Source organism: Gymnodraco acuticeps, unplaced genomic scaffold (assembly GCF_902827175.1).
Source record: "Gymnodraco acuticeps unplaced genomic scaffold, fGymAcu1.1, whole genome shotgun sequence".
NCBI lineage: Eukaryota > Metazoa > Chordata > Actinopteri > Perciformes > Bathydraconidae > Gymnodraco > Gymnodraco acuticeps.
The window spans coordinates 1,844,680-1,868,149 of record NW_022990966.1 but is presented as its reverse complement, the minus strand read 5'-3'; the positions used below and the strand labels follow the sequence as shown (position 1 = coordinate 1,868,149).

The 23,470-nt window shown below is 40.4% G+C and overlaps 2 protein-coding genes across 2 annotated transcripts in view; both read left to right on the top strand.

The window, feature by feature from the left end:
• The window catches only part of LOC117558877 (cell surface glycoprotein 1-like), a 60,573-nt gene extending 39,154 nt beyond the window's left edge, over positions 1-21,419 (top strand). Inside the window, exons 2-6 of the mRNA XM_034235349.1 lie at positions 15,780-15,915; positions 16,883-17,005; positions 17,293-17,473; positions 18,979-19,532; positions 20,276-21,419. Of these exons, the coding sequence (XP_034091240.1) occupies positions 16,883-17,005; positions 17,293-17,473; positions 18,979-19,532; positions 20,276-20,989 (1,572 nt within the window). The 5' untranslated portion in view covers positions 15,780-15,915 and the 3' untranslated portion in view covers positions 20,990-21,419. The remainder of the gene's footprint in view (positions 1-15,779; positions 15,916-16,882; positions 17,006-17,292; positions 17,474-18,978; positions 19,533-20,275) is intronic.
• On the top strand, positions 6,562-8,146 carry LOC117558878 (G-protein coupled receptor 151). The gene has a single exon (XM_034235350.1). It carries the CDS (start codon positions 6,743-6,745, stop codon positions 7,874-7,876), a length of 1,134 nt encoding a protein of 377 aa, XP_034091241.1. The 5' UTR covers positions 6,562-6,742; the 3' UTR covers positions 7,877-8,146.
• Positions 21,420-23,470: the final 2,051 nt, after the last annotated feature.

The following is a 23,470-nucleotide window of genomic DNA, read 5'->3' as shown; positions in this document are numbered from 1 at the left end:
TGCCGTCAGTTTCAGTCGGTCCAGTCCACACTAATGTAAACAGCAGCGCGCTGGTCTCGTGAGAAACGGAGAGTGGAACAACCAATCACATCTTCAATATTCTCCTGAAATTGAAATGTGCCCATTCGCTAGTCTGACAGGTGCGTGGTTCTCACTGCGCCTCATACCGGTGCAACTTCACAAATATATGCCGCATTAATGGGTTTGGCCTGCAGTCACCGCATCTGGGCTGAATTACACACGTATTATTTTAGTCCTGTGTGTTTATTAGAGGCCATGTCAGCAGGCCACATCATATTATGCCAGCGTTGCGTTCACAAGACATACAAGCCACAAACTGGCAATCGAAACATGCTACAACCTGAGGGACAGTGAATGAGACACACCATCAGCTGATCGCCGTGCAGCAATCAGCTGTTCCCGAGCAGAGAGAGAGAGCTGCTAGACACAACTCTTATTAATCCCTGTATCAGTTACTATACAATGCTGACGGAGGCGAGACGTACGTTATTCACACGCTTATTCACACGTAAGTCATTCACGCGCTAATGCACACGCACGTCGTTCACGCGCATATTCACACGCACGTTATCAACACGCATATCTAAAGATAGCACTTTCAAAGCTACGCCGCCGCCACGTGAGCGCGTACTTTGAGCGCACCTATGATACGTCGCCCTGACGTCTGACAACGTCGTGACGTCGCCTGTATTGTACGTCAACCCATTCAAAATTGATGGAGGCGTTGGCGCACGTTGACACGTTAGCTCTCCGCTCAGTTAGCTTAGTTATATGTTCTTTGGCACAAATCACACCTCATATGTTTGAGACAAGCGAGACCTTCACAGACCTGATCAACGTCTTGCTAGTACGTTGCATGATGGTTAGTCATTTTGTCCGACTTGCTCTGGAGGCTCGCCTACATGAGACGTTGAAATCTCGCGGGACAAAGACGCCCGCAGACTTGAGAGCGAGGCGCGGCGAGGCGGCGCAGTTCCTCTCCACGGGCTGCGGAAGCGAAATGCTTGATGGGAAACGTCTCGCTGGTATCTCGAGCTGAGCGCTCATTGGTGGTTTTTACCACGTGCTGCTGATGAAACTCTCCAATTGGCTCGGCAAAAGTTTGTTGTTGTTTTGTGTCCGTTTTACGTCGCCACTTCCATTCACATTTTTCATCATTGTTCCACAATGTTTATCATCATGAAATTAATATCTATATACTGCTTACCGTTTTCATACTTTATATATCTTAGCATATTCATACACACTGTTCATACTGCTCACAGGCTGCTGTGTATATCTAGTGTATTCATACCAGGTTCATACACACTGTTCATACTGCTCACAGGCTGCTGTGTATATCTATTCATACCCCTCACTGTTTATTCATCATTCAATTCATTCTATATTTTATTCTGTAGATTGTGAACATTACTTTTCACACTCCTGGTTAGAAGCTAAACTGCATTTCGTTGTCTCAGTACCTGTAATATGTGCAATAACAATAAAGTTGAATCTAATCTTGAGTACATATCTGACATTAACGATTAAACACGTGTGCATTCTTTATAAATGCAAACCGAGTCAAGCCGACTCCGGAGGTGGCGGTATGCACCTTCAAGCTGTTTGCAATCCGCCAAAAACCCGAGAGAAGAAGAAGAAGACGAAGCCGACTCCGAGCTGTCCGACTTCAAGCGAGCCTTTTGAGACCTCCCCCGGCTGCGATCGGCTATTCTCGTCTACTTTCGAGGCGAGCCGCAACGCGTCTCAAACAAGCCTACTTGCAATTATTTGCCCTGGACTTCTGCTTTCAGACGTAGTTAATTACTAAGTTATTATCCTATCCAATAATAATCCAATTCAGAGGCAATAATATAATATAAAAATACATTATTTTATATATATTTATATAGTTACAACCGGCCCTTTGAGTGCAACCTTTATGCGAATGTGGCCCGCGATGAAATTGAGTTTGGCACCACTGCCATAGAGTATACAAGAGGACACTTTTTTCAGTCCATCATTGGCACCAAACATAAAAAGCTGTGGCTGAGGCTAAAGGTAATTTCCATGATGATGCGCTACTTCAAATGTCAAGGGGTCACCAACGTTTTTCAGTTTATCCTGATGAGATTGTACCACATTTAATTTCAATCCTTGCAATAGCTGAGACTATAATGTCTTGCAAATTCTTAAAAAAACGAATTAGTCACATTTAATTTAGCTTAAGGAGGATATATTATATTCATTTTCAGGTTCATATTTGTATTTTGCGCCTCTATTGTGACATGTTTATTTTTCTCATACTGCCTGTGCTGCAGCACCTCTTTTCACCCTCTGTCTGAAACCAGAGCCCAGTCTGCTCTGATTGGTTAGCCGGTCGGCTCTGTTGTGATTGGTCAACCGCTTAGAGATGACCCGCCTATCACGTACAATGTGTTGGAGCGCTAACGTGACTGTTACGCAGTGATGTCACAATGTCATGGAAGTAAACTACAACTACAACTGAGGCGTTTCAGGCGGGGTGAGCGTGTTTGGGAGAGTTGACTCTTTGGGATTTTAGCCTTTGCAGACCCTTTACATGCACACAACCTATAACACACTACAGGAGAGGGAAAACCCAAAAGAGCACAACAGGGCTTCTTTAACTTTGCTTTTAATCTTGCTCAGTGACGCTGAATCTCATGAGAAGTTATTTACAAATGTTATATTATGAATTATATATCCAGAAATATGTTGTGATCATTTGCATGTTGGATCCTGTATATTACATGATCTTTTCTACATGAAGAAACACAGATATAAATGTCACATTTGTGTATTTCACACTGATTCGAAATCAGTGGGTGCTGAAAGCTGTTCTTATTCTTAGCCTTGCACACAACATATCATTCATCCCTGATTACTGCACGCCCGCAGGCAGAATCCCTGCTTGTGCTTTTATATCCCACCTCTAGATATCACCGGAGCCTTTCCCCTCTGAAATCACACCACTGTGACAATTCACTCATTGCATCTGAAGCCCCAGAGCCGCTTTAAAGCCTCCCTCAGTACCCGTCCGTTTCTCTCACTACTTCATGAAACCTCACATCTTCCTAACCCCATACTGTGATGGTGGCTCCCGTCTCCTAGCAACCAGCCCTCTTAGAGGAGGTGACAGAATTTGAGTGGGCACCCTCACCTCTCCGCATACAACCCCTTCCCCCTCACCCTCACCCTCCCTCCCCGGATGCTCTTCAAGTCAAGTAAACACGTCTCGCTCTGTGGTGCAGTCGGCTTCGTGCACTTACGCATTGGGGTCACTGTATTTAAATGGTAATGAGCCTGACGTTCGTTGAACTTCATGCATAAATATTTGAATCACAGTGTGAGTAGCTTCTAGTAAAACCGGTCATAGTATGACCCCGAAATGACTTTTTCGTGCAGGGTATTGGCCATGAAGTGAAGCAATCAACATTTAGTTTTAACATCTTCGTCAATGTCATTTAAAAAATGATGTATGTCCACCATCAGTTACAGTCATTAGGTCATAGGCGGCCATTCAGTTTCTCAGTGCAGCCATGAGTCCTAAAATAAAGGTAAATGTGTTTTGCATACTTCTGGTTTACTAATGTGCAAGTCCATTTTCTTTCTGAAATAAGGTCTGTGGTTATTTAAGCTGGATAGATTTAGAAACGTGATGTTCCACAACATAAATTACATCAGTAAAGAGCCGAATTGAGAATGTCTAAATCTTGTATATGTGCCATAAAAACAGTGTTTGCTACCAAGATGCTAAGTGAGATTTCTAAACTTCATTCCGCCAAATATTAGCTGCTTTTAGCTAAGCGACAGTGATGAAGTCATGTGACCGTGCTGTAGTTAGTTTATAGCCCATTCCTAGCTTTTTACTTATGGAGATTGCATTGACGCTTTAAAAATCATAAAAGTGGTGTGAATATGTGGAGATTATTCTGCTGAAAAAGACATGTAAGTATCATAAATGTGTGTTTGCCACGGAGCCTTTTTTAATGCAATATGGAAGTATCCAATGGAAAAATCTCATTGTCTTTTTTTCAAGGGAACCATCATCCAGCATGCTCGTATATCAAAAACGAAGCTTTCCAACAGCTCATTGGAGAGTAATATTCTGTATCGAGAAGCCACTTTGGTTGTGGAAAGGAACATTTTTGAGGATTTCATTGCGTTTCGATCAAGGTGTTGAAGAAAATGTTCATCGTGGCCAAACGGTGGAAATACAACTTGCAGTCAAGTGAACCCACACTCTAAAAACGAATTCAGGCGACCTTTCACCTCCACTTAATTAAATGCATGGTTGCAAGATAAAAATGTGAGTTAATTGATTTAGATAAACATTTTAAGTTGCAAACATTAATTTATAAGTTGTGTTGACGTAATAATGTTGGTAATTACATCAACTTAATATTGTGTGTCATTTGAACTCTGATTTCTGCGTTAATTGACTTCAAACTAAATTCAAGTTGTAGTAAGTAATGCAATTGGCTTGATAACTTAATTGTTCTACACCTTGAGTTAAGGATTTCAAGTCCACTCCCACTTAACATGCCTGGACAAGTTCCGACAGTTAAGACAAATAGAAATATACAAAGGACATTTTAAGGTGAGTGTCATCTTTTGTCATTCAAATACAGTAGATAGCCTTGTAGTTGCACTGTATAGGCAAATTGCTGTGTGCCCATTTCCCATGGTAATATGGCTAATGTGTTTATTTATTATTTGTGGGGCAATTTAAATTTGTGTTATTTATCTTTTTTCTCAAGATTGAAATGAAGCTCAGCGCAAGTTCTTTCAGGAAGACTGGGTGTATACATTCGCTCCGCAGCTGCATATAATCAGCTCATCACAGGCGTTCTCTTAACCTATTACATTTCACCTCATTCTCCAGCAGCCAATCAACGTGCTGCAGCCAAACTATAAAATGGTTTTCCTCTCTCCTGCAGTCAGCTGTGATTTCAGGTGTTCATGCACCTTATCATATGGCATGTGTCAATAAATGTTCAAACAAAATGAATTCTCTCCTGATTGAAACATCATGTGTTGAAATAAACAACTGCAGTTCAAAATAAAAAGTGAATTGCCTAATATTTTTGTTGCGGAATCAATTCATTTCTTTCTTTAAAGGCAAAAACATGAAAAAGTTAAGAAAAAAAACTATTGAATACAATATATTTGGAGCAACTTAATTTATAAATGGTTGTCAACTTAAAAACGTGTGTTCACAATGATGGTAATTAAGTACATCCAATTTAAGATTACATTTAAATCATACGGTAAAACAAGTTGGAACAACTAAATGTTTTGAGTAATCAACTTAAAAACTTGTGTTTATGCTACCAATTATTAAGTAAGTGGTGATTAAAAACACCTCTGATTGTAGGGGAAAAGCCTTCTCCCCTAACTCAAATAACTTTGTTGCTTTAAGACAATTTCATTAGAAGTTGTCTTAACTCAATAAACATCGATGCAAACTGTTGCCTTGATTTTCTTTGTTGAGCCAAGGCATTTGTTTTTAGAGTGCATTAGACTTTTTATGTTGACTTACATTAGGATAGAGGCATCTGGAAATCAGTGTAATGTCTTTTTTGTTTAGGTAACGTTGCACCAATGTAGGAGAAATGTTTCTAAAATACACCCGCCCTAGCTTTAACTTATAAACGTGATAAGTTATTATTTAGATTCAGAATAAGTTACCAGGAAATCCCAATAACATTTGTTTTAAAATGTCTTGCATATTTTTCAGAGACGTATGCGCTTGGCGGTTGCAAAGTGATGTACAAAATATGCATAACAGCTGTTGCTTTTTCTGTAACTAAAGTGGCAAAAAAGGTGCTTATTAGCAAGTTGTACTGTAATCTTTTTTTGGTAAAACTCTTAATCAAGTAACTAAATAAAACAATAAGTTAAAGGGAGCTATCTAACTTTTGAAAAAAACACAAGTTGACAATGTTAGCTACCTTAAGCTAATGGTCATTATGGTCCATGCTGTGTTTAATTTAGTCATTTGGGAGCCATACAAAAAGTATTCTTCCTTCCGAAGTTACTTTAAAGCACCTTTTAAATGTGTTATGGAGCGTCCTTTAAAGGACCTCAAACACTTAATGTTATCTAGGTAGCCCTAACATGTATGGCTGATATGTTGGTGTACAACAACAACATCAAATTCAGTTTGCAAGTAAGAGACATTTTAGCAATTAAGTCAGTAATTTAAGAGAACACTTTTGGTACTGTGCACACATTAAGACAACATTAAGAAATATTAAAAGGTTTTGTCTTTATTGAGTATTTGCCTCTTATTGCCTGATATAAATGTGTATATTTCATATGGCTGCACATATACCAATTATTCGTCAGGGATTCAAGTAAAGGTCAGAGACTTTAATCTAGATTTTAATTATGAGCGATAACTCAACCCTCTGACGTTTTTGAATGTAAATCCCATCCGGCTGCGCTCACATTTGTACTGGCTGCAGCCAGGAGCTGCACACTGGTGAAATATGACGTGAGTGGTTGCTAAATGGCAGCACTTGAAATAGCCTACCTGCCATCCTGCTCTTCCACTTGCTGATACGATCACGACCGCATCGGAAGCATTTCAGTACCAACACGCTTTGGACAGCTTCTCTGTTTTCTCTTTTCCTCCAGGACGTACAAATCTGCAGGATAAAGTGGAACTTGAAAGACACAACATTTCATTTAAGTTGCATTTTTTATTATTTAGGAGATGGATATTAATCGACCAGCAAATGTGTCCTTTTTTGATTTCGTTGGAGGAGTTCAACTTCTCCAGGGGGAGGAGACCAGGACAGCCATGCCTGTTGTCCTCATCGGGATCTGCGTGTCCGGAGCAGTTGGGAATTTTCTCGTTTTGCTGATTTTGATCCGTGACTTTAGAAACAAAAGGGGCTCCGAGGTGAAAGTCCTCCTCTCATCTCTGGCCTCCTTGGACTTGGCGATCCTGCTGCTGTGCGCTCCTGTGCGCGCGATCACTTACTACAAGCAGACCTGGACCCTTGGCAGCTTCGTGTGCAGCACCACGGACTGGTTCCAGCACTCGTGTGTGGTTGCAAAAACGTTACTCCTTGCAGTCACAACAAGAGCCAAACACACTTTGGTCCCCAGTCCCAACATGGGGCCCCCGAACATCCCGACGTGGATCCATGGAGCCGTGGCGTTTATCTGCGTCGTGTCCATGATGTTTCCAATTCCCCAGATGCTTTTCGCCTCTCTGGTGCCTCATGCCCGAGACACTATTTGCGTCTCCAAAATGCCAGCGTGTGCAGCCGACTTCATGAGTTTGTTCTACAAGATTTATCCAACTGCATGCTATGTGGTGCCGGTCATCTTCACCATTGCCTACTACACCAAAGCTCTGCACACCGCGGTGAACCACGCACCCAGCCCGCAGCACCAGAGCAAAGTCACTCTTGTTTTGTTGTGTCTGAGTGGAGCTTTGGGGCTCATGCTGCTGCCGGAGTGGGGCACGTTCACCTGGATCAGGCTAGGGTACAACAAGCCTCCCGTGGGTTTGATCATCTTTGCGCAAGTCATGGTCTACGCTTGCAGCTCCTTCTCTCCGGTGATCCTAATGACCATGTACGACGACGTGCGCCAAGGACTGATCCAGATCTGGTTCATCGCGTCCTGCAGAGGGTCGAAGCAGCTTCCCAGCATCAAGTGTCAAAAAACGGAGGGAAACGGAGCAGAAGTGGGGGCCAACTCCGTGGAAAACGCAATCGCACAGGAGGGGGAGAAGACTATCCCAGATGTGGAGCACTTTTGGACAGGGCGCAGGAATACGCACGTCGAGGTTGAGCAGGATCCGGTTCCATGGGAGAGAGAAGAGAAAATGTTATAGAGAATCAGATGTGAAAAGTGTTTTGTACTCGGCTTGTTTCTAGTGTGTTGACCCACAGTGCATACCCTCGTTGAACAGCTGTGTGTGTGTTGTTATTAGATGTGAAATAAAGTATTTCAGTGTGTTTCTCTTTTGAATATCTGTTATTGCCTGCAGTTTAAAACAACTGTATTAGAGGATCTTTGTACAAACCAATGTAAACATTCAGGACATTATGTCAGATTTTGTTGTGATTGTGTTCATGGATAATAAAACATTCTCAAATATGGACTGCTCTGTTTTTTTTTTTATCAAAGCTACAATCACTCAGCCTACTTTAATCACGGATACAATACAACTCGACCATCAAATCTCTCCATGTAATTGTTATGAGATGACATGCAGAAATCATTTCTCCATATTAAAAATCAGTACTAATCCAGCTGCATGTTTTAGGTCATCAGCATTTTGGCAGATTTGGTAAGCAGTGAACACTGGTCAATGTGTTTATTTATTTTTCCTCATTTAGCATGAAGAATAGGCATAAAAGTGCATTCTGCAGTATTTATTTCAAAGTCATACATTTTAAAACATATTCACGATGCATAATGGGGAAAGAAGTACTCAGAACTCTAGTACAGTGTATAATTTTCTTAAAGTTAAAGCAATGCATTTAATCAACATAATATACCAAAAGTGATCAACTTCAAGTGACTAGTAAACAGTTGTTTAACACATTTTATGGAGTAAAACATACAAAATGTGTCTTTAAATAGACTTTTTTAGTAGTATTAATAAATATTGACAGATACTGTACATAAAATATTAATTTAGTGCTAAGTAAAATGTTTCTTCTGAGGGTAAACATGCACTATTAAAAACTTTAAAATGCCCTTATCTGCTTATAACGTATAATGTGCAATAAACACTTTTTTATTTTATGGATTAATGTATAGGTAAAATCAGTTAAATGTTTATGGGTGAAAATACATTAAGAAACACTTTAAAGGTGCTCATATCTGCTTATAACAGTTTTGTAATGTGTTGTGTACATTGTTTACATAGTGCTTATAGATATTAGAACGATTGTAGTAAAATGTTCCTATATTGTCACATTGCTTATATTCAACTATTAAGGATAGATAAGTACACATTAAGTGATAACGTTCTCTGAGGCATCATTACAGCATTTATGTGACAACTCAAACGTGTAGTTTGAGTTATCTCTGCAGTAAATTCACATTTTATACATTTGAGACAAGAATCCAGACACCGTTACTTGAATCTTAATGTTTGTGATGCTACAGTACAGAGGATGGTCAGCTGCCCATCCCCCCCTCACATGACCTGCGTTAACAGACTAACCTTTCAGCATTGGTTAAAAATAGAAAAGGAAGGGAAAACATGCTTTTAATCATCTGTGTGTATCCAGTAAAAGCATCGGCCGCCCGTGGCTCCGGCTCCGCAGCAGATTTGACATTTTAGTCTGCCTGAGTGAAAAGAAAGGTTACAGGTCGAGTAAAAAATGAAAACCCCTCTTCTTGTGCTCCGGCATATCATTTATTCACGACTGTGTCTCCAAAAGTCTGCCCTTGGGTCACTTGTTTTTTTTAATTTTTTTATTATTCACAGTTTTTTTAGAGCTTTATATAAAACTACACTGAATACCAGACATCACAGAGTCACAGCAGCATTGAAGTACAAAAAGTAGATGATTCGTTTTTGTACCAGACTTTGTAGATTGGTTTTAAGAGCAAATATATAGCAAAGTCTTTATTTTATGTTGACCTTAATATTTATAAAATTCAGTTTACAATGTCTGTATTATATGTAAAAACAGTGTCATGTGTTCAAGTGAACACTCACATATGATATTTAAAGATGTGGTGGTCTGCTTTGTCTTTACGTTTTCATTTTTAAAATATTTGTATCCTTATTGTTGTTCTATTTTAATTTTTTCAATTTTTTTATTCTCTTAATTTTAAAATGTATTTTCTTTCTGGAAGGTTTGTGTAAAGACAAAATCAACATGGAGTTTGACATGTTTACATGCTTTAGTGTTCAAAAAGTGCTTTATTTTTAAACGAGAGCCCATCTGCTCTGATTGGTTAAGTGTTATGATTGATCAACCGCTTACAGATGTCCCACCCTTAAGCCTGTTACGCACGGAGCACTAGCCAACAGAGGCGTGATTGTTGCGCAGTCATGTCACTATGTTACAGAAGTAAACAACTGAGGCGTTTCAGGCAGGGGGGGGGAGTGTGTGGGAGAGAAACTCCCTCTGGAGGGAACTTCTGGATTTTAGCATTTGCAGACCATTTATATGCATAAAAGCCTATATAACACACAAACAGCATAGGGCCCCTTTAATATAAGCCTCAATATGCACATTCTATGCCTACCAATGCGCATGAACGTGGTTGTGCAATGAGCATGATTTAACTTCATGATAACATTGGTGAGATTTAAATAAGAATGCAGGCCCTTTGCTATAAATAGTCAATTCTATGATGAAAGAATGAAATGAATTGGTGTTTACTGATGTTCTCCCCATTCTGTTTGCTGCCTTAATTGGGTTAGAACCCCAATGGTGATTTGACCTTTGACTCTATGGTGTTAGTTCATGTGTGAGTAATACACGACTCAGATCAAAGACACAGCACTTTACGGACAACCGCCATGCACTCAGCAGAGAGTCAGGGTCGAGGTCAGGGCACTTTGTCATAACCCACAGCGATATGACACAAGTATCATCAATTTTCCCTCCTTCATGTTACCATCACATGAAGAGATACTATTTGCAACAATCTCATTAGAAGTTAAATGTTCTCAGAGATACAGTAAGTGGTAATGTCCATCATCAAAGAAGCCATAATGAATCCTGGTATGTAATGCTACAGTATGTAAGCAGCAACAATGCGTGGTTCACTTGGCTACTTAAACATAATAGAAATTGAACTGCCTTCAGGGGATGAGGTCCATACAGTCCCATTTCTGCTTTACATAGCTCCCTTAAGTGTGCATGTAAAAAAGATACCAATGAAAGCCATCTCATGCATCATTCATGCAGACAGTGAGCTCCTTCATATGTGGGTCAAAGGTCATCCATCTCTGCTGAAGGCTGAACTCATCAACTTCAACCAAAAGCTGAACTCATATTAAATGAAGACGCAGTCAGGTTTGATCAGCAAAAGGAAGAGAAGAACAAGAAGGTAGGATTAAGTAGCAGATGTCACTTTATGCATACTTCAAAAGGAAATATTGTACATTTTTGCACAGTTTGTTGACAACCTTAGCTACATTAAAAATAACCTATATTGAAAATCCTATTTAAAGGACCCTATTATGATTTTTGGGGTTTCACTTTATTATATAGGGTTAGGGTTTTTGTTCATGTAAATCATTCTTAAAGGCTAAAAAGTTCCCTCCAGAGGTATAGTGTCTCTTCCACACACTCCCCCACTGCCCGAAACGCCTCCATTGGACTCCTTTGTTCACTTCCATGACATGATGACATGTGAAGAGGTTCAGCTTTTCTTTTTCACAACTTTCATGGTTTTGATTCCTTTGATAATTGTGTACTGTAAGGGAAACTAGCAATGGAGAGTCAGGACTCAGAGAGACACAAGGAGAGTTGGAGCTTTGATGTCAAACTCTGATGGTGTGTTACAAGTATCGGCCGGAGGATTCACATCACAAGTCACAGCAGCCAGAGGTTCTGGCTGCACGGGAGAGTTGCCACGTCAATTCTGAAGAGCCTCTCTCTCTCGATAGACCTTTTAACTAGTTTACAGAGAGTTAATCAACATATTGGGGGAGATAACGTAAACATCTGGGAACACTGGAGATAGCCCCAACATCTGGAGACACTGAATCACCTGTCTGACCCTTATGCTGCGTTCAGACCGGACGCAATGCGATGTTTGGGTGCGGCGCGATTACATGTAAAGTCATGCAGAGACGCAGACAGACGCGAATTCGCTCAAACGGCGAGCATGAAGCGGTGGACGCGGCGCGAATCACGCGATTGAACTGTGCCGCGTCAAATGCGAGAGTTCCATTTTTTCAACTCGAGCGTCAAATTCACGTGACGCGTTCTCGCGGAAGCCAATCAGCGGTGAGGATCTCAGCCTGCCGTTACTGACGTTCAACCAGAAACATCAGCCATTAGCAGTTAGCACACAGAGATCACAGCTCCTCATATCTGTTCAGAAACTGTACAGAAGTTAAACAAGTACAAACCACAGACTGTCTGTGTCATGGCGAATACAGTCGCTGGTTTATTTATGTCTGTAGGCCGTTTTATGAGTGTGGAGTGAACATATACAACGTTAGCTTAGCCTGGTCAACCCAATCTCCATTCAGAAAACAAGCATTTAAAAAGGTTTTTCGCCTGCCGTCTGTCTGCAGACTTGTCAAGCATTAATTCATGGTTTTTACTAACCGGTATCAGTATGTTGTTACGTTGGCATCATTTAGAAACGTGTATTACAATTTAATCACGGTAAAATATGTTCATTTTGTTGTAGTTAGCTTCCGAGCCAGCGCGTCTTGTTTGAATGATGCGAGTAAACACAGCTGGCAGCCGCAGTGAAACTCGAGCGATTAGAGCGAAGCGAATATTCGCATCGCGTCTGGTGTGAACGGACAATTAGACTAGAGTGATGCGATAGGAGTGATTAGAGCGAAGCGAATATTCGCATCGCGTCTGGTGTGAACGTAGCATTAGGCTCGAAGCCAGCGTTCTCGCAATCATAAACCATTTGTGACCATTTGCCCAGTCATAAATTGGGAATATCAACATATAGCTGCAGCAACACATTCCTTAAGGGAGAAAACAGAGTCAGGGTTGGTCGTAAACGTCAACAGGCAAAAAGGTTAAATATTTTAGGAGTAAAGGAAAATTATTCTCTAACATGTACTTTTGGTCGGGAAAAAACAACATTGTTAAGGTGTGACTTTGGGTAATTGTGACAGCATTTCTTACTGTTTTCTGAATTATTACAAACCACATCTAAATCCATATCATATAGTTAATACATCAAAATGAGCTTTTACACTAATACATGAGCAAAAATAATGTAATGATAAAAGATGTAATAGCTTAAAAGTCACAGAGAACCCTTTTCTGCATTCATAATTTAATTTCTAATACTTGAAATACCACTAAAGCTGAGTGGAAAAATCTGTGCAGTCCTGTGCAGCATTACATTCTTGTTATGAACACATTTGTGAGCAGAGCGCTGTAGTTTTAAAGCTAAAGTCTTCTGACAAGAAACCAGTCCTGCTCTTTTATTGAGACGTACAGTATGATGTTATTGTTCCCCACTCAACCGTGATGGATGGTTGATGTTGCCCTCAGGCTCTCGCTGTGGCTTTATCCGAGTGCTTCATCTTGCAAAAGAAGCAATGCCCTGCAAGATGGGATGAAAGGTTTGACTTGATTCAAAACAAGACTCACTAGTTTTAGCTTTCTCTGAGCTGCATGTAGAGTTACAGGGCTGAGGTAAAGATGGTTTGTTGTCTACATTTGTTCATCTCTTGATATTTTGCACCAGATTGAGTGTACTATGTGATTCAGCTACACTTCTTCTATGTTTTTAATCCCTTACAGGAAAAAAACACTCCGATGTATAGACTGCAGTGCTTTGATCAAATATCTTTAGAATTGTTTTCATAAAAAAAAGTCCTGTGGCACTGAGATGCTTTACACAGTTTAGTTGGTCATATGTCATTGAAGACAATACAGTTACTTTTAAAAGACAAAAAATAAATAACAAGTGGTCATTCAGGCATTACGTATTAAGGGTTATTATCTTGTTTTGACATGCAGCAATCTTTATTTGGCAAAAATGGAAAATAACCATCATTTAAAGTTCAATATTAAAATGCATCCCAAATTGTTTAAATCTTTTACTCGTATGGATTTATTGTTTTGGTGCTTGAAATTGGTTATCTGTTTGACTGTTTCTATACACCGATTGAATGTGTATAGGTGTGTATTCATGGACACATGTATGTGTGTATGTGTATATATGTATGTTGATATGTGCATATGTACATGTGTAGACATTTACCATTTCAAACAACCCCTGTGTACTTTATTTTATTTTATTTTGACTAATTTTGTTTGCTATTTCATTTGTCATTTTCGGGTCTCTAAAAATATGATTTGAAAAACTGTACTTTTAATATAATGTGACCCCAAATAAAGAAAGAATACAACAACAACAAAATGTGTTATCTAAGGTCAGGTTCATGAGAGTAGTGTATTTATATATTAGAAAGGGGAAAAGAAATGTAAAATGTCATTCGGTTTTTTAATTAAAAGTGGTATCTGTAACTCTACTCATACACAAATGGGACTCATTTATAACTTCGCTCTAGATACATCCAGCTTCTATGCGTAATACAGATATGGTTTAAATGTCTGAGTTGCAGTGAGTACACATACTCTATACTCTAGGAAGAAATTGAGCGGTAAAGTAGGAAAGAGCACCACCTACATGCAGTGACCAACAAATGCATGACAGTTTGTCAAAGGCAAATTCCACCCACAATATTTGATTGACAGGTGCAGTGCAAAGCAACCACAATAATCCAATTTAAAAATGGCAATTTTTTACGAGACACTTTGGCTGATGTGGCTTTACTTTCACATGAATAATGCAAAATAATATTAAATCTTTACAGACATTAAAAGAGCATTTAATCATGAAAAACCTCTACATTCGAGCAGTGCACTTACATGTATTCAATCCCTGTAATTTGATAGATAGATCTTTATTTGTCATTGTACAGGTACAACGAAATATTTACCTGCTATATAATGAACGAACATCCGTCCTTGTGTCATTATCCCTGCCATAATCCTTCAGTAATTCAGATTACTGGGATCCTGTTCATGTTAACTCACTTCTGGCATTACCACGTTAAGAAACCTTAAGCATAAGACGGCAATTAAAACTAATTATGTGTTTCTTCTGGACCAATGATATAATAGTTTGGATTTTTTAAACAATATATTTATGTTTGTAGTTTACTTGTTTTTTCTTCCATAAATTGTAGGATTATTGTCATACAAAAGACAAATCTTCTTTTAATATCATTGAAGGTATTTTTTTTGTATTCAGCAGATCTGACAGGGGAAGGCAGATAGACCTGTATGTTGCCTCACATATTGTTTTAGGGAGAGATATACATAAATAATGTATTTGGAGCCTAAAAGTGTACAGACCTTCTTTGGGTAATAAAAAGGGGGTTAATAATAATGATAATATTTGTTTAAAAAAAGGTCTTTAAAGAAATTAATTATGGATAAATGGTGAGAGTAGGTATACTTAAAAATAAATAATAAATGTATAAACAAATAAATATTGCCACTGCAATGCTCATCGTTGTCTGTATAGATTAGTAATGATTAAGTGTGAATTACTTAAATTCTGTGCTGCGTACTAAAATACATCTGTATAAATCTGTATTTATTATCAGTAGTGGGGCGAAATAACTACGTACATTTACTGAAGTACTGTACTAAAGTATACATTTGAGGTCCTTTATGTATTTAAATGTCAAATTACAATTTGCAATATTACAATAACATGTTAACATATCCATTTATTTGACATTGATGTAGTCCTCACCTGGTGCTCCTCTTAATGTAGTTTATTGTGTATCATGTTTTATGTAGATGTGGTTACTGTATCAATTTAATAGCAGATATAGCACAAGACGTATTTCAACATTTTGTGTGTGTGTGTGTGTGTGTGTGTGTGTGTGTGTGTGTGTGTGTGTGTGTGTGTGTGTGTGTGTGTGTGTGTGTGTGTGTGTGTGTGTGTCAAGATTAAGCACGCCCCGCCTTCTTTACAGTTTGACCTCAATCCTATTGGTCCATTCTTTGATCGACGGTGCTCTTGTCCAATAGGAATCGAGAACGGGGAGTTCAAGGGTAACCTCTGCGCAGATGTGTGTGAAGGATACAACAACGCAGCTTTTAGTGTGAGAGCAGGAATAGCTTTTGCGAGGGAGTCACATACTACCGAGGCACCACAACTCGAAAGGTGAGCACTTTATTACGATTAATTAAACTGAATGTAATGTGGTTCGGTTCCCCCCTACCATTGTCTCATCCGCTGCGCCCCGCCTACGGAGCCTCGCACCAAATTGCAACTAATCTATCTAGGCTACTGTCACTTTTAACATTGAACATTTGCTCTTTTATTAAATAAATGAATACTTTTAAGTTATGAGTTTAGTGTTTTTTACCCTAAGAAACACCGATGCATCGATCAATAACAATAATACACAGCTCCTCTCTCTGCTCCAGGATTTAAAACATTTTAAAAAATATCCCTCGATCTTGCATAGTCATTTAGTCTACTCCAAAACTTGCTCGATGGGTTATTTCCTCATGCCAATATGTAGATCTAAATATATCTGCTCTCACTTCTTGTCACTCTTGTTTGCTTGCCCCTACTTGCAAACTTTCTCAGACTGCTTCAAATACAACTTGAAGCAGTAAATGGGACTTTACTGCTATGCATGATATTTTACCCACCGTCTTGGGAAGGCAAAGATACTGCCAAGTAAAGTGACTGTCATGTCCTGCCAGTATGGTTAGGGGCCTGTGCAACTTCTTACAGTTGTAGGCTACTGCAAACAGCTGCAACCTTGACAATAGGGAGCGCTGTCCTCCCATTGAAACGAAACACGAAAGGAAGCAGAGTTTTTATTTTGTATGTTTCCCGTAAACTGTAATGTTGCAGGGTGGCTGATCTCCACTTTCACTTTCGGTTTCATCGAGTAAAAACCGGTACAACCCTGTAAGTGTGGTTGTAATCATTGCAGACAAAAAATATTTCCTAAGACTTTTTTTGGATACTTTCACATGTCATAAATATGCCTTGCCAACTGAAGAAGTGCAATTTAGCGAAATTGCAAAGGACGTGGGAATTTAGAGCAGGAACACATATGGAAGTTGAAGTCTTTACTATCTCTTTGTCTTTTTTCTATTTTCTAATTTCACAGATGTCATTTGCCAGTGACAAGCTGTACAATGGGTATCTGCGGCGGAATATGCCGACCATAGTGCGCAGGGTGAAAGTGAGAGAAGTAATGATCCACCTGCATTGCTTGACTTCTCACGACAGGGTAAGTTTTAACAGGAAGAAGGGCCTGACGCTAGAGCTGGGGGGATCAAATCTCCCAAAATGGTTGTCAAATGTTTTTGACAAAACCCTCTAATTAGCATTGACAAGGATGTTTACATTTGTTTATTGGAGGTTGGGAGATTGACAGTTTAACAATACAGTTAATTATCATTGATGACAGAAACAGTTGTTTGTGAATAATAAATTCCACTAAAAATCATCAGCAAGTCACCAACAAGAAGCTGAGGAATTGATATATGTGTTTTTTTTATATCATCTCAATTATAGGAAAACATTGAGGCAAAAAGAGAGGTTTGTGGGAACGAGGACGGCATGGTGCTTCTGCTGGACTGTCTGAAGAGAAGAGAAAAGTGGCCCGAGCAGTTAATCGAAGCGCTCGAGGCGTGTGAGCATCCATTTTTAGCAGCTGGGCTTAGAACAGAATACGACACTCTGCGAGGCACCAACAGTAAGTCTTTAAGTCAAGTACCTAGAACTGTGTATTAATGCGTGGAGTTATGCAATTATCGACGAGAAGTTGTGAGTTCAAAAGATATTACTACAGCCAAGGGGCATCGTTAAGCATGAGATGTACTGTATAAGATTCAGTGAATCTTACCCTGAGAATTCAAGAGGTTTATTTCAGTCCTACACAACTTTCTCACAACACAGTCATCTCTGATCAGTGGTTGCGTTAGACTTTTTTGTTGTCCGTCATTTCGACGGACAAGATCGTAACATTTCCGTCATAATCCATTATTACCCCTCATTTTATTTTTCATGTTTTAATGATGAGATGAGACATATTTAATATTTGGGTACTGAGCATTCATAAACATTTTTTTAATGATTCATACAGAACTTTTAAGGGCATGGAAAAAAAAAAGATGAACAGAGACACCGACCGTGTGGTCACTTTTCATGTCAACACGAACATGAATGATTTATTTTTTCCTGCACTGACAGCACAGCAGAGGGGGGCAGAGGCCGCTAAAAACACCACGACCATTGTGCCTAAACAGGCAAATATGAACAATGCCATCATTTTAAATGAGACAATTACAATCTAAATATGAACAAAACATTTACAAGAACAACTCAATTGACTGCTGTAGCCTGAACGCTGATTTCTGCATCGTCGTGCACCCTCGGACAAATCCGTTACTCATCTTAGCTTTTCTACAGATGTCGCAGAATATTTTGCCATCTTCCCTCCTCAGCCACTTAAACTCTTGCTCCCACTGAACCCGGTACTCCCGCTTGAACTCCTTGCCACTGGCTTGCCCCTCTGCCGCTGGCTGAACGTTGTCAGTTTTAGTCTTACTGGCTTGTCCTTCATCCTCCACCGCATCAATCCCTCTTGTTTCACCTCGTTTATCACAACTACTGGGCTTATTAAAAAAGCTTCGGACGATCAGCTGCCGTGACATTTTGCGATTGCTAAAGCCGGTTAAACAACGAGGTAATCAACGAGGTCAAAAACAAGACTAGACAATAGCTACTTAATAATATACACACACTCGCCACCAACTGGACAGGGGTGTGAATGACTAAATAATAGTTACAGACTACAGTAGAGTAGATCGCCCTCAGTCGACCTGGCCACTAAGGATGTAATATAATGTGGGCCGCTGGTGGACATTTTGACGCTGTTCCGAGTTGTGTTCTAATCTGTCAAAATGACGGACTGCTTTCAGATTTTTCCGTCATTGTTAGAAAAAATCCGTCATTGACGGAAAATATTCGGTTAACGCGACCTCTGTCTCTGATGGTCGCTGTTTTGCTTCAACTGTAAAAAGAGTGTATAAAGCTGTGAACTGTTCATGCAGGGGCCAGAAATGTGCAGAATAGATGTGTATTAATGCAACACACAGTGTATATAATAAGAGTCTGTCATTGAGTGTCAAGGGCTATGATATTGTGTATTTGAAAAAGGATTCAAAATGGATTTGATGATGTCATCATTTGCTTTAGCACCAGCTCCTGCAGAGCCACTTGCCCAGGCCTCATCGCCTCCGGAAATCCCTGTGCAGCCACAAGCCCCCCCGAGTGCAGAAGCCAAAGTTCCTGAGGTGGTTTCCCCTCCACAGCCAACTCAGGGTGAAGTGGAACCCCCTCCATCAACCCCTCCTCCTGAGAGCAACTCTCACCAGGAGCCGGTGGAAAACTGTGAATCCGACATCGAGGATGTCTCCGGTGATGATGCTGCGATCCCCGATCAGGTGAGCGCAGGAAACAGCGAGGTATTGATCGACACTGTGGCCCCTCCGCAACCACCTGCTGAGGAGCTGGAAACAGAAACTCCATCCATGCAAGATCCTGTCGAAACAAGAACAACAACCTCCACGGAGATCAGTCCTCCACAGAGTCCCTCTCCATCTCAGATGAACTCGGATGTGACCGATGGATCCTCTTTCCTCACTTTAACCCCAGAGAGGCCTCCGGTCCAGGACACCACCCCCCCTGTGGACATGAAACCTGCTCCTGTCCTGCTGCCTGAAGAGACGTCTGAGCCGCCTGCGACACAGGTGAATACCAAAATAAATGAATTTTGAAAGATTTTTTCAAGTCATAAATACCTTTCACAGAACGTAAATATTATGCAGGGTAAAGTTGCATTCTTTGAGCTTTACTACAAAGGCATCGACCAATCATGTTGTGTGCTACAGATGTCATGTCAAAACATACACTATGAGTATCTTTATGAGGATTATAAAACCACAACATAAAGTCTCCATAGTCTATAACAAGGCTGCAAACGTTATTGTTCCTTTCAACATTGAAAAAGGCAGCACATACCAGATCCTTCTGTCCATACCTTTCACAATAAAAGCCCAATACATATACAGTACACTGCGTAACTGTTTACAAGAGGGGACTTCAGAGCATTTTGCTAAAGGGAATTACATTTTCTGCAGATTTATGTGAACCTTTTATTGAATAAGTGTTGCAATTGTTGCTATTTCCCATTCCTGCCGTAATAAATAGCTGTTATGTTAAATGTTTGCAGAAAAGTATTCATAATGTAAAAGTGATACATGAAAAGCTACTTTTTGTCGGCAGCATTTTGTCGGCAGCATTTTAATACAAATGAGAGGAATTGTATACAAGGCATTCAATCATTTCTTACCTCTGTGGAGCTTATGATGTTGAGTTTTTGTTTAACAGTGAATCAGAGATGGATACATTCATTTAAACTTTGAACATATTGTCTACACAGATTTTTAAAAACAACAACTAAATTGACATGTAACATGATTGTCTCCTGCAGGTTATTGAAAGCAGCCCGCAGACAGAAACTGAAGCTGCCACCTCCCCCCTGCCGGTTGCTGCAGAGACGGACTCCTCTATCTGTGATGACAGCTCTGTGTGTCTGAGCAAACCTGGCCCACTCCTCAGCATCCACCCGCAACAAGATGCTATCCCTGCTATCCCTGAACAAAGAGAGCCGGTGCAGCTCTATTCAGGGAATAGTGAGCGTCTGGAAATCAGCAATGCTGCACCAGAAGCTGTGACCTCTTCCCTCCTCCCCGCATGCTCCACCACTGTGAATACCGCACTGCCATGCCAGGAGAACGGCATCGCTCCTAACCACAGCGAACCGGAGGAAAACCACTACGAGTCTCCCTGTGAGAGTTTGGATATGCAAGTGCTGGAGAATGTCGTGCATATATCCGAGGAGCCGTCTATCCTTGACCTCGACGGCCAAAGCTCAATACCACGAGCTCAAATCATGAATGGTGACGCAGCCAAAGCGATCACCCCTGCGTCACCAGTATCCACCAACACTGGTGATACTGTATTGAGTGTAAACACCCCCTCTGGTGAGAACTGCCTCTCTTCTGAGCCCACACCTGCTGATATCTCCCCAGAGCTGAAGACGCTGCAGAATCCAGAGAAGAAATCGAATAATACTAAGTACATTCTGATGGCTTTAGGAGTGGGCGTCTGTGCCCTGGTGATGGCGTGGAGGTTTAAGAATTAAGTGGATTTAATACATTACATGTTACTTGTTAGATAATTTTATCCAAAGCGACTTACATACTCAATACTGTGGGCAATCCCCACAGGATAGGGTGTCTTGTCCAGGGACACAACGACATGCTGACTGCAGTGGGGTTAGAACCTGTTCTCCCCTGATCAGAACACCAACGCACTAGACCACTGCACCACACGTCTCCTTGTATATGTATGTAATAATAATTGTTTTTAAAGGAGGAGAAGATTAGGCTTTAAAGCGGACCTATCATGCAAAATGCACTTTTTTTTATGTCTTTTATACATACATATGTGTGTCCGGTGTGTCAGGGAACTCACGCAGCATCAGAAAATAAAACCCTCTCTCTTTTCCTCCGTACCCAAATCTCTAAAAACGGGAGTACAACGGAGCTGATCCAGATTTGCGGACCCACAGCACTATCAGAAACGTTGCTATCAGAAACATTGCCCGACTGTTTTGGACGTAATATGGTCAGTGTTTACATTAGCATCGCTAACACTCAGAGCTAACCTGTACTGGAGAGCATGTGTGTGAAGAAGCAGGAAATAAAAAGGAACTCACCTTGTGGTATGACCGGCAAGAGAGAAAGCCTTTGAGCTCCATACTGTTTCAGAAATAATCCTTGATAATCCATGATATGGCGTTTCATCACGGCAGTATTTAGTTTAGACAGTAGCTGCCGGGTCCCGCATGAGCTCAGCGATTAAAATACGATTAATTGAGCAGCCCTCTAGGGCTGCTCAATTAATCGTATTTTAATCTCAATTACGATTTTGGCCTGCAACGATTATGAAAACAACATAATCGAAATAAAACGATTATTTATTTTATTTATTTATTTTTTAATTGGTTTTTCAGTTGAAATATACTTACAGTTCAGGGTAATCAACTGTTAAAAACATACTGTTCACATTTTTTTTTCAATAAATGGATGTTTTCAAAGTAAATTATCAATTATTAACCCAAATAATCGAGATTATGATTTGCCATAATCGAGCAGCCCTACTCAGCCCCCTCCTTTTTTTTTTAAATAATTTTTTTATACCCAAAATCAGCACTTTTGAAACAGGAAGTGAAATAGAGGGATATGAGGCATGGCTAGAATGGGTGATCTGTTTGGTATTTTGAGCAAAACACTTCATAGACATGTTTTTTATATATCTGAGACCTATGCTATTGCCTAAAAATAGCATGGGCTTTTTAAAAGAGGATCTTAAGGTGATGGTGCCTTATTGTAGTCAGTGAACTTGAAGGGTTCTAGGCTAGCCATTTTATGGGTGTTGTTGGTGTCTCAGTTTACTTTATTTATATTTATACTGCAACATTATTTTGGACACTTGATGGCGGGGGTTAGCTGCATTGGGTATATAAAAAGGGTGACAGGAAAGGACGAGGACACAGGAGGAAGAGAGCATACCGATTTCACCAGCCCGGCAGATGCTCATCACCACAACTATTGACTGTATGATAAACCTTGGTATGTAAAACGCTAAATAAAACATCATTCTAAACTGCAGCAAAAGACCGGAAAATCATCTGTTTGTGTATGCGTCTGGATCACTCTACAGCCCTCCTGTGAAGTAATGGCAAAGAATAGGACATTGGAACATTAAAATTGCCATTACCTTTAGTAATAATAGCTGACTTGCCAGACCTTTGATCATGTCAGGGACAGGGAAGATAGACAGACAGGGAAGATAGACGAACTAACATCTCTGTTAACCGCCTTTGCTTTCTCACGGTCTCCATCCCCACCGACTCATAAAGCTGGCAATGTCCTTGATCTCATATTCTCAAGGAACTGCGCTACTTCTAACCTCTCTGTAAACCCGCTCCACACATCCGATCACTTCTTCATTTCATTCTCTCTACCCCTTTCCAAACATAACACACTAATCTCTTCTCATCCTGCATCTGTCCGCCGTAACCTTCGTTCCCTCTCCCCCTCTACCTTTGTCTCATCGGTGCTCTCAGCCCTCCCTTCCTCGGACTCGTTCCAACTACTACCTCCAAACTCTGCTGCAGAAACTCTCCTCTCTACTCTCTCATCCACTCTGGACTCTCTCTGTCCTCTCACATCTCGGCAGGCTCGTCAGTCCCCTCCTGCTCCCTGGCTAAATGATGCACTGCGTGCTAATAGAACCGTCCTTAGGGCAGCAGAGCGGAAACGGTGGAAATCCAAACACCGTGACGACCTCCTAACCTATCAGGCTCTCCTCTCCTCTTTCTCTGCTTCGATCTCTCAGGCAAAAAGCACTTTCTTTCAAGATAAGATCCAATCTTCCTATTCCAATCCCAAACAACTATTTTCCATCTTCTCCACCCTCTTGGACCCTCCAAAAGCCCCTCCCCCTCCTCACTTCTGTCAAGCGACTTTGTTACCCACTTTGAAAAAAAGGTTGATGATATTCGCTCTTCTTTTTCTGACTCACCTTTACTCACCGCTGGGTCACCAGACCCTCCTTC

Bases quoted from the DNA above. Each gene is read 5' to 3' on its own strand.
- LOC117558878 (XM_034235350.1), top strand. From the start codon at position 6,743: ATGGATATTAATCGACCAGCAAATGTGTCCTTTTTTGATTTCGTTGGA.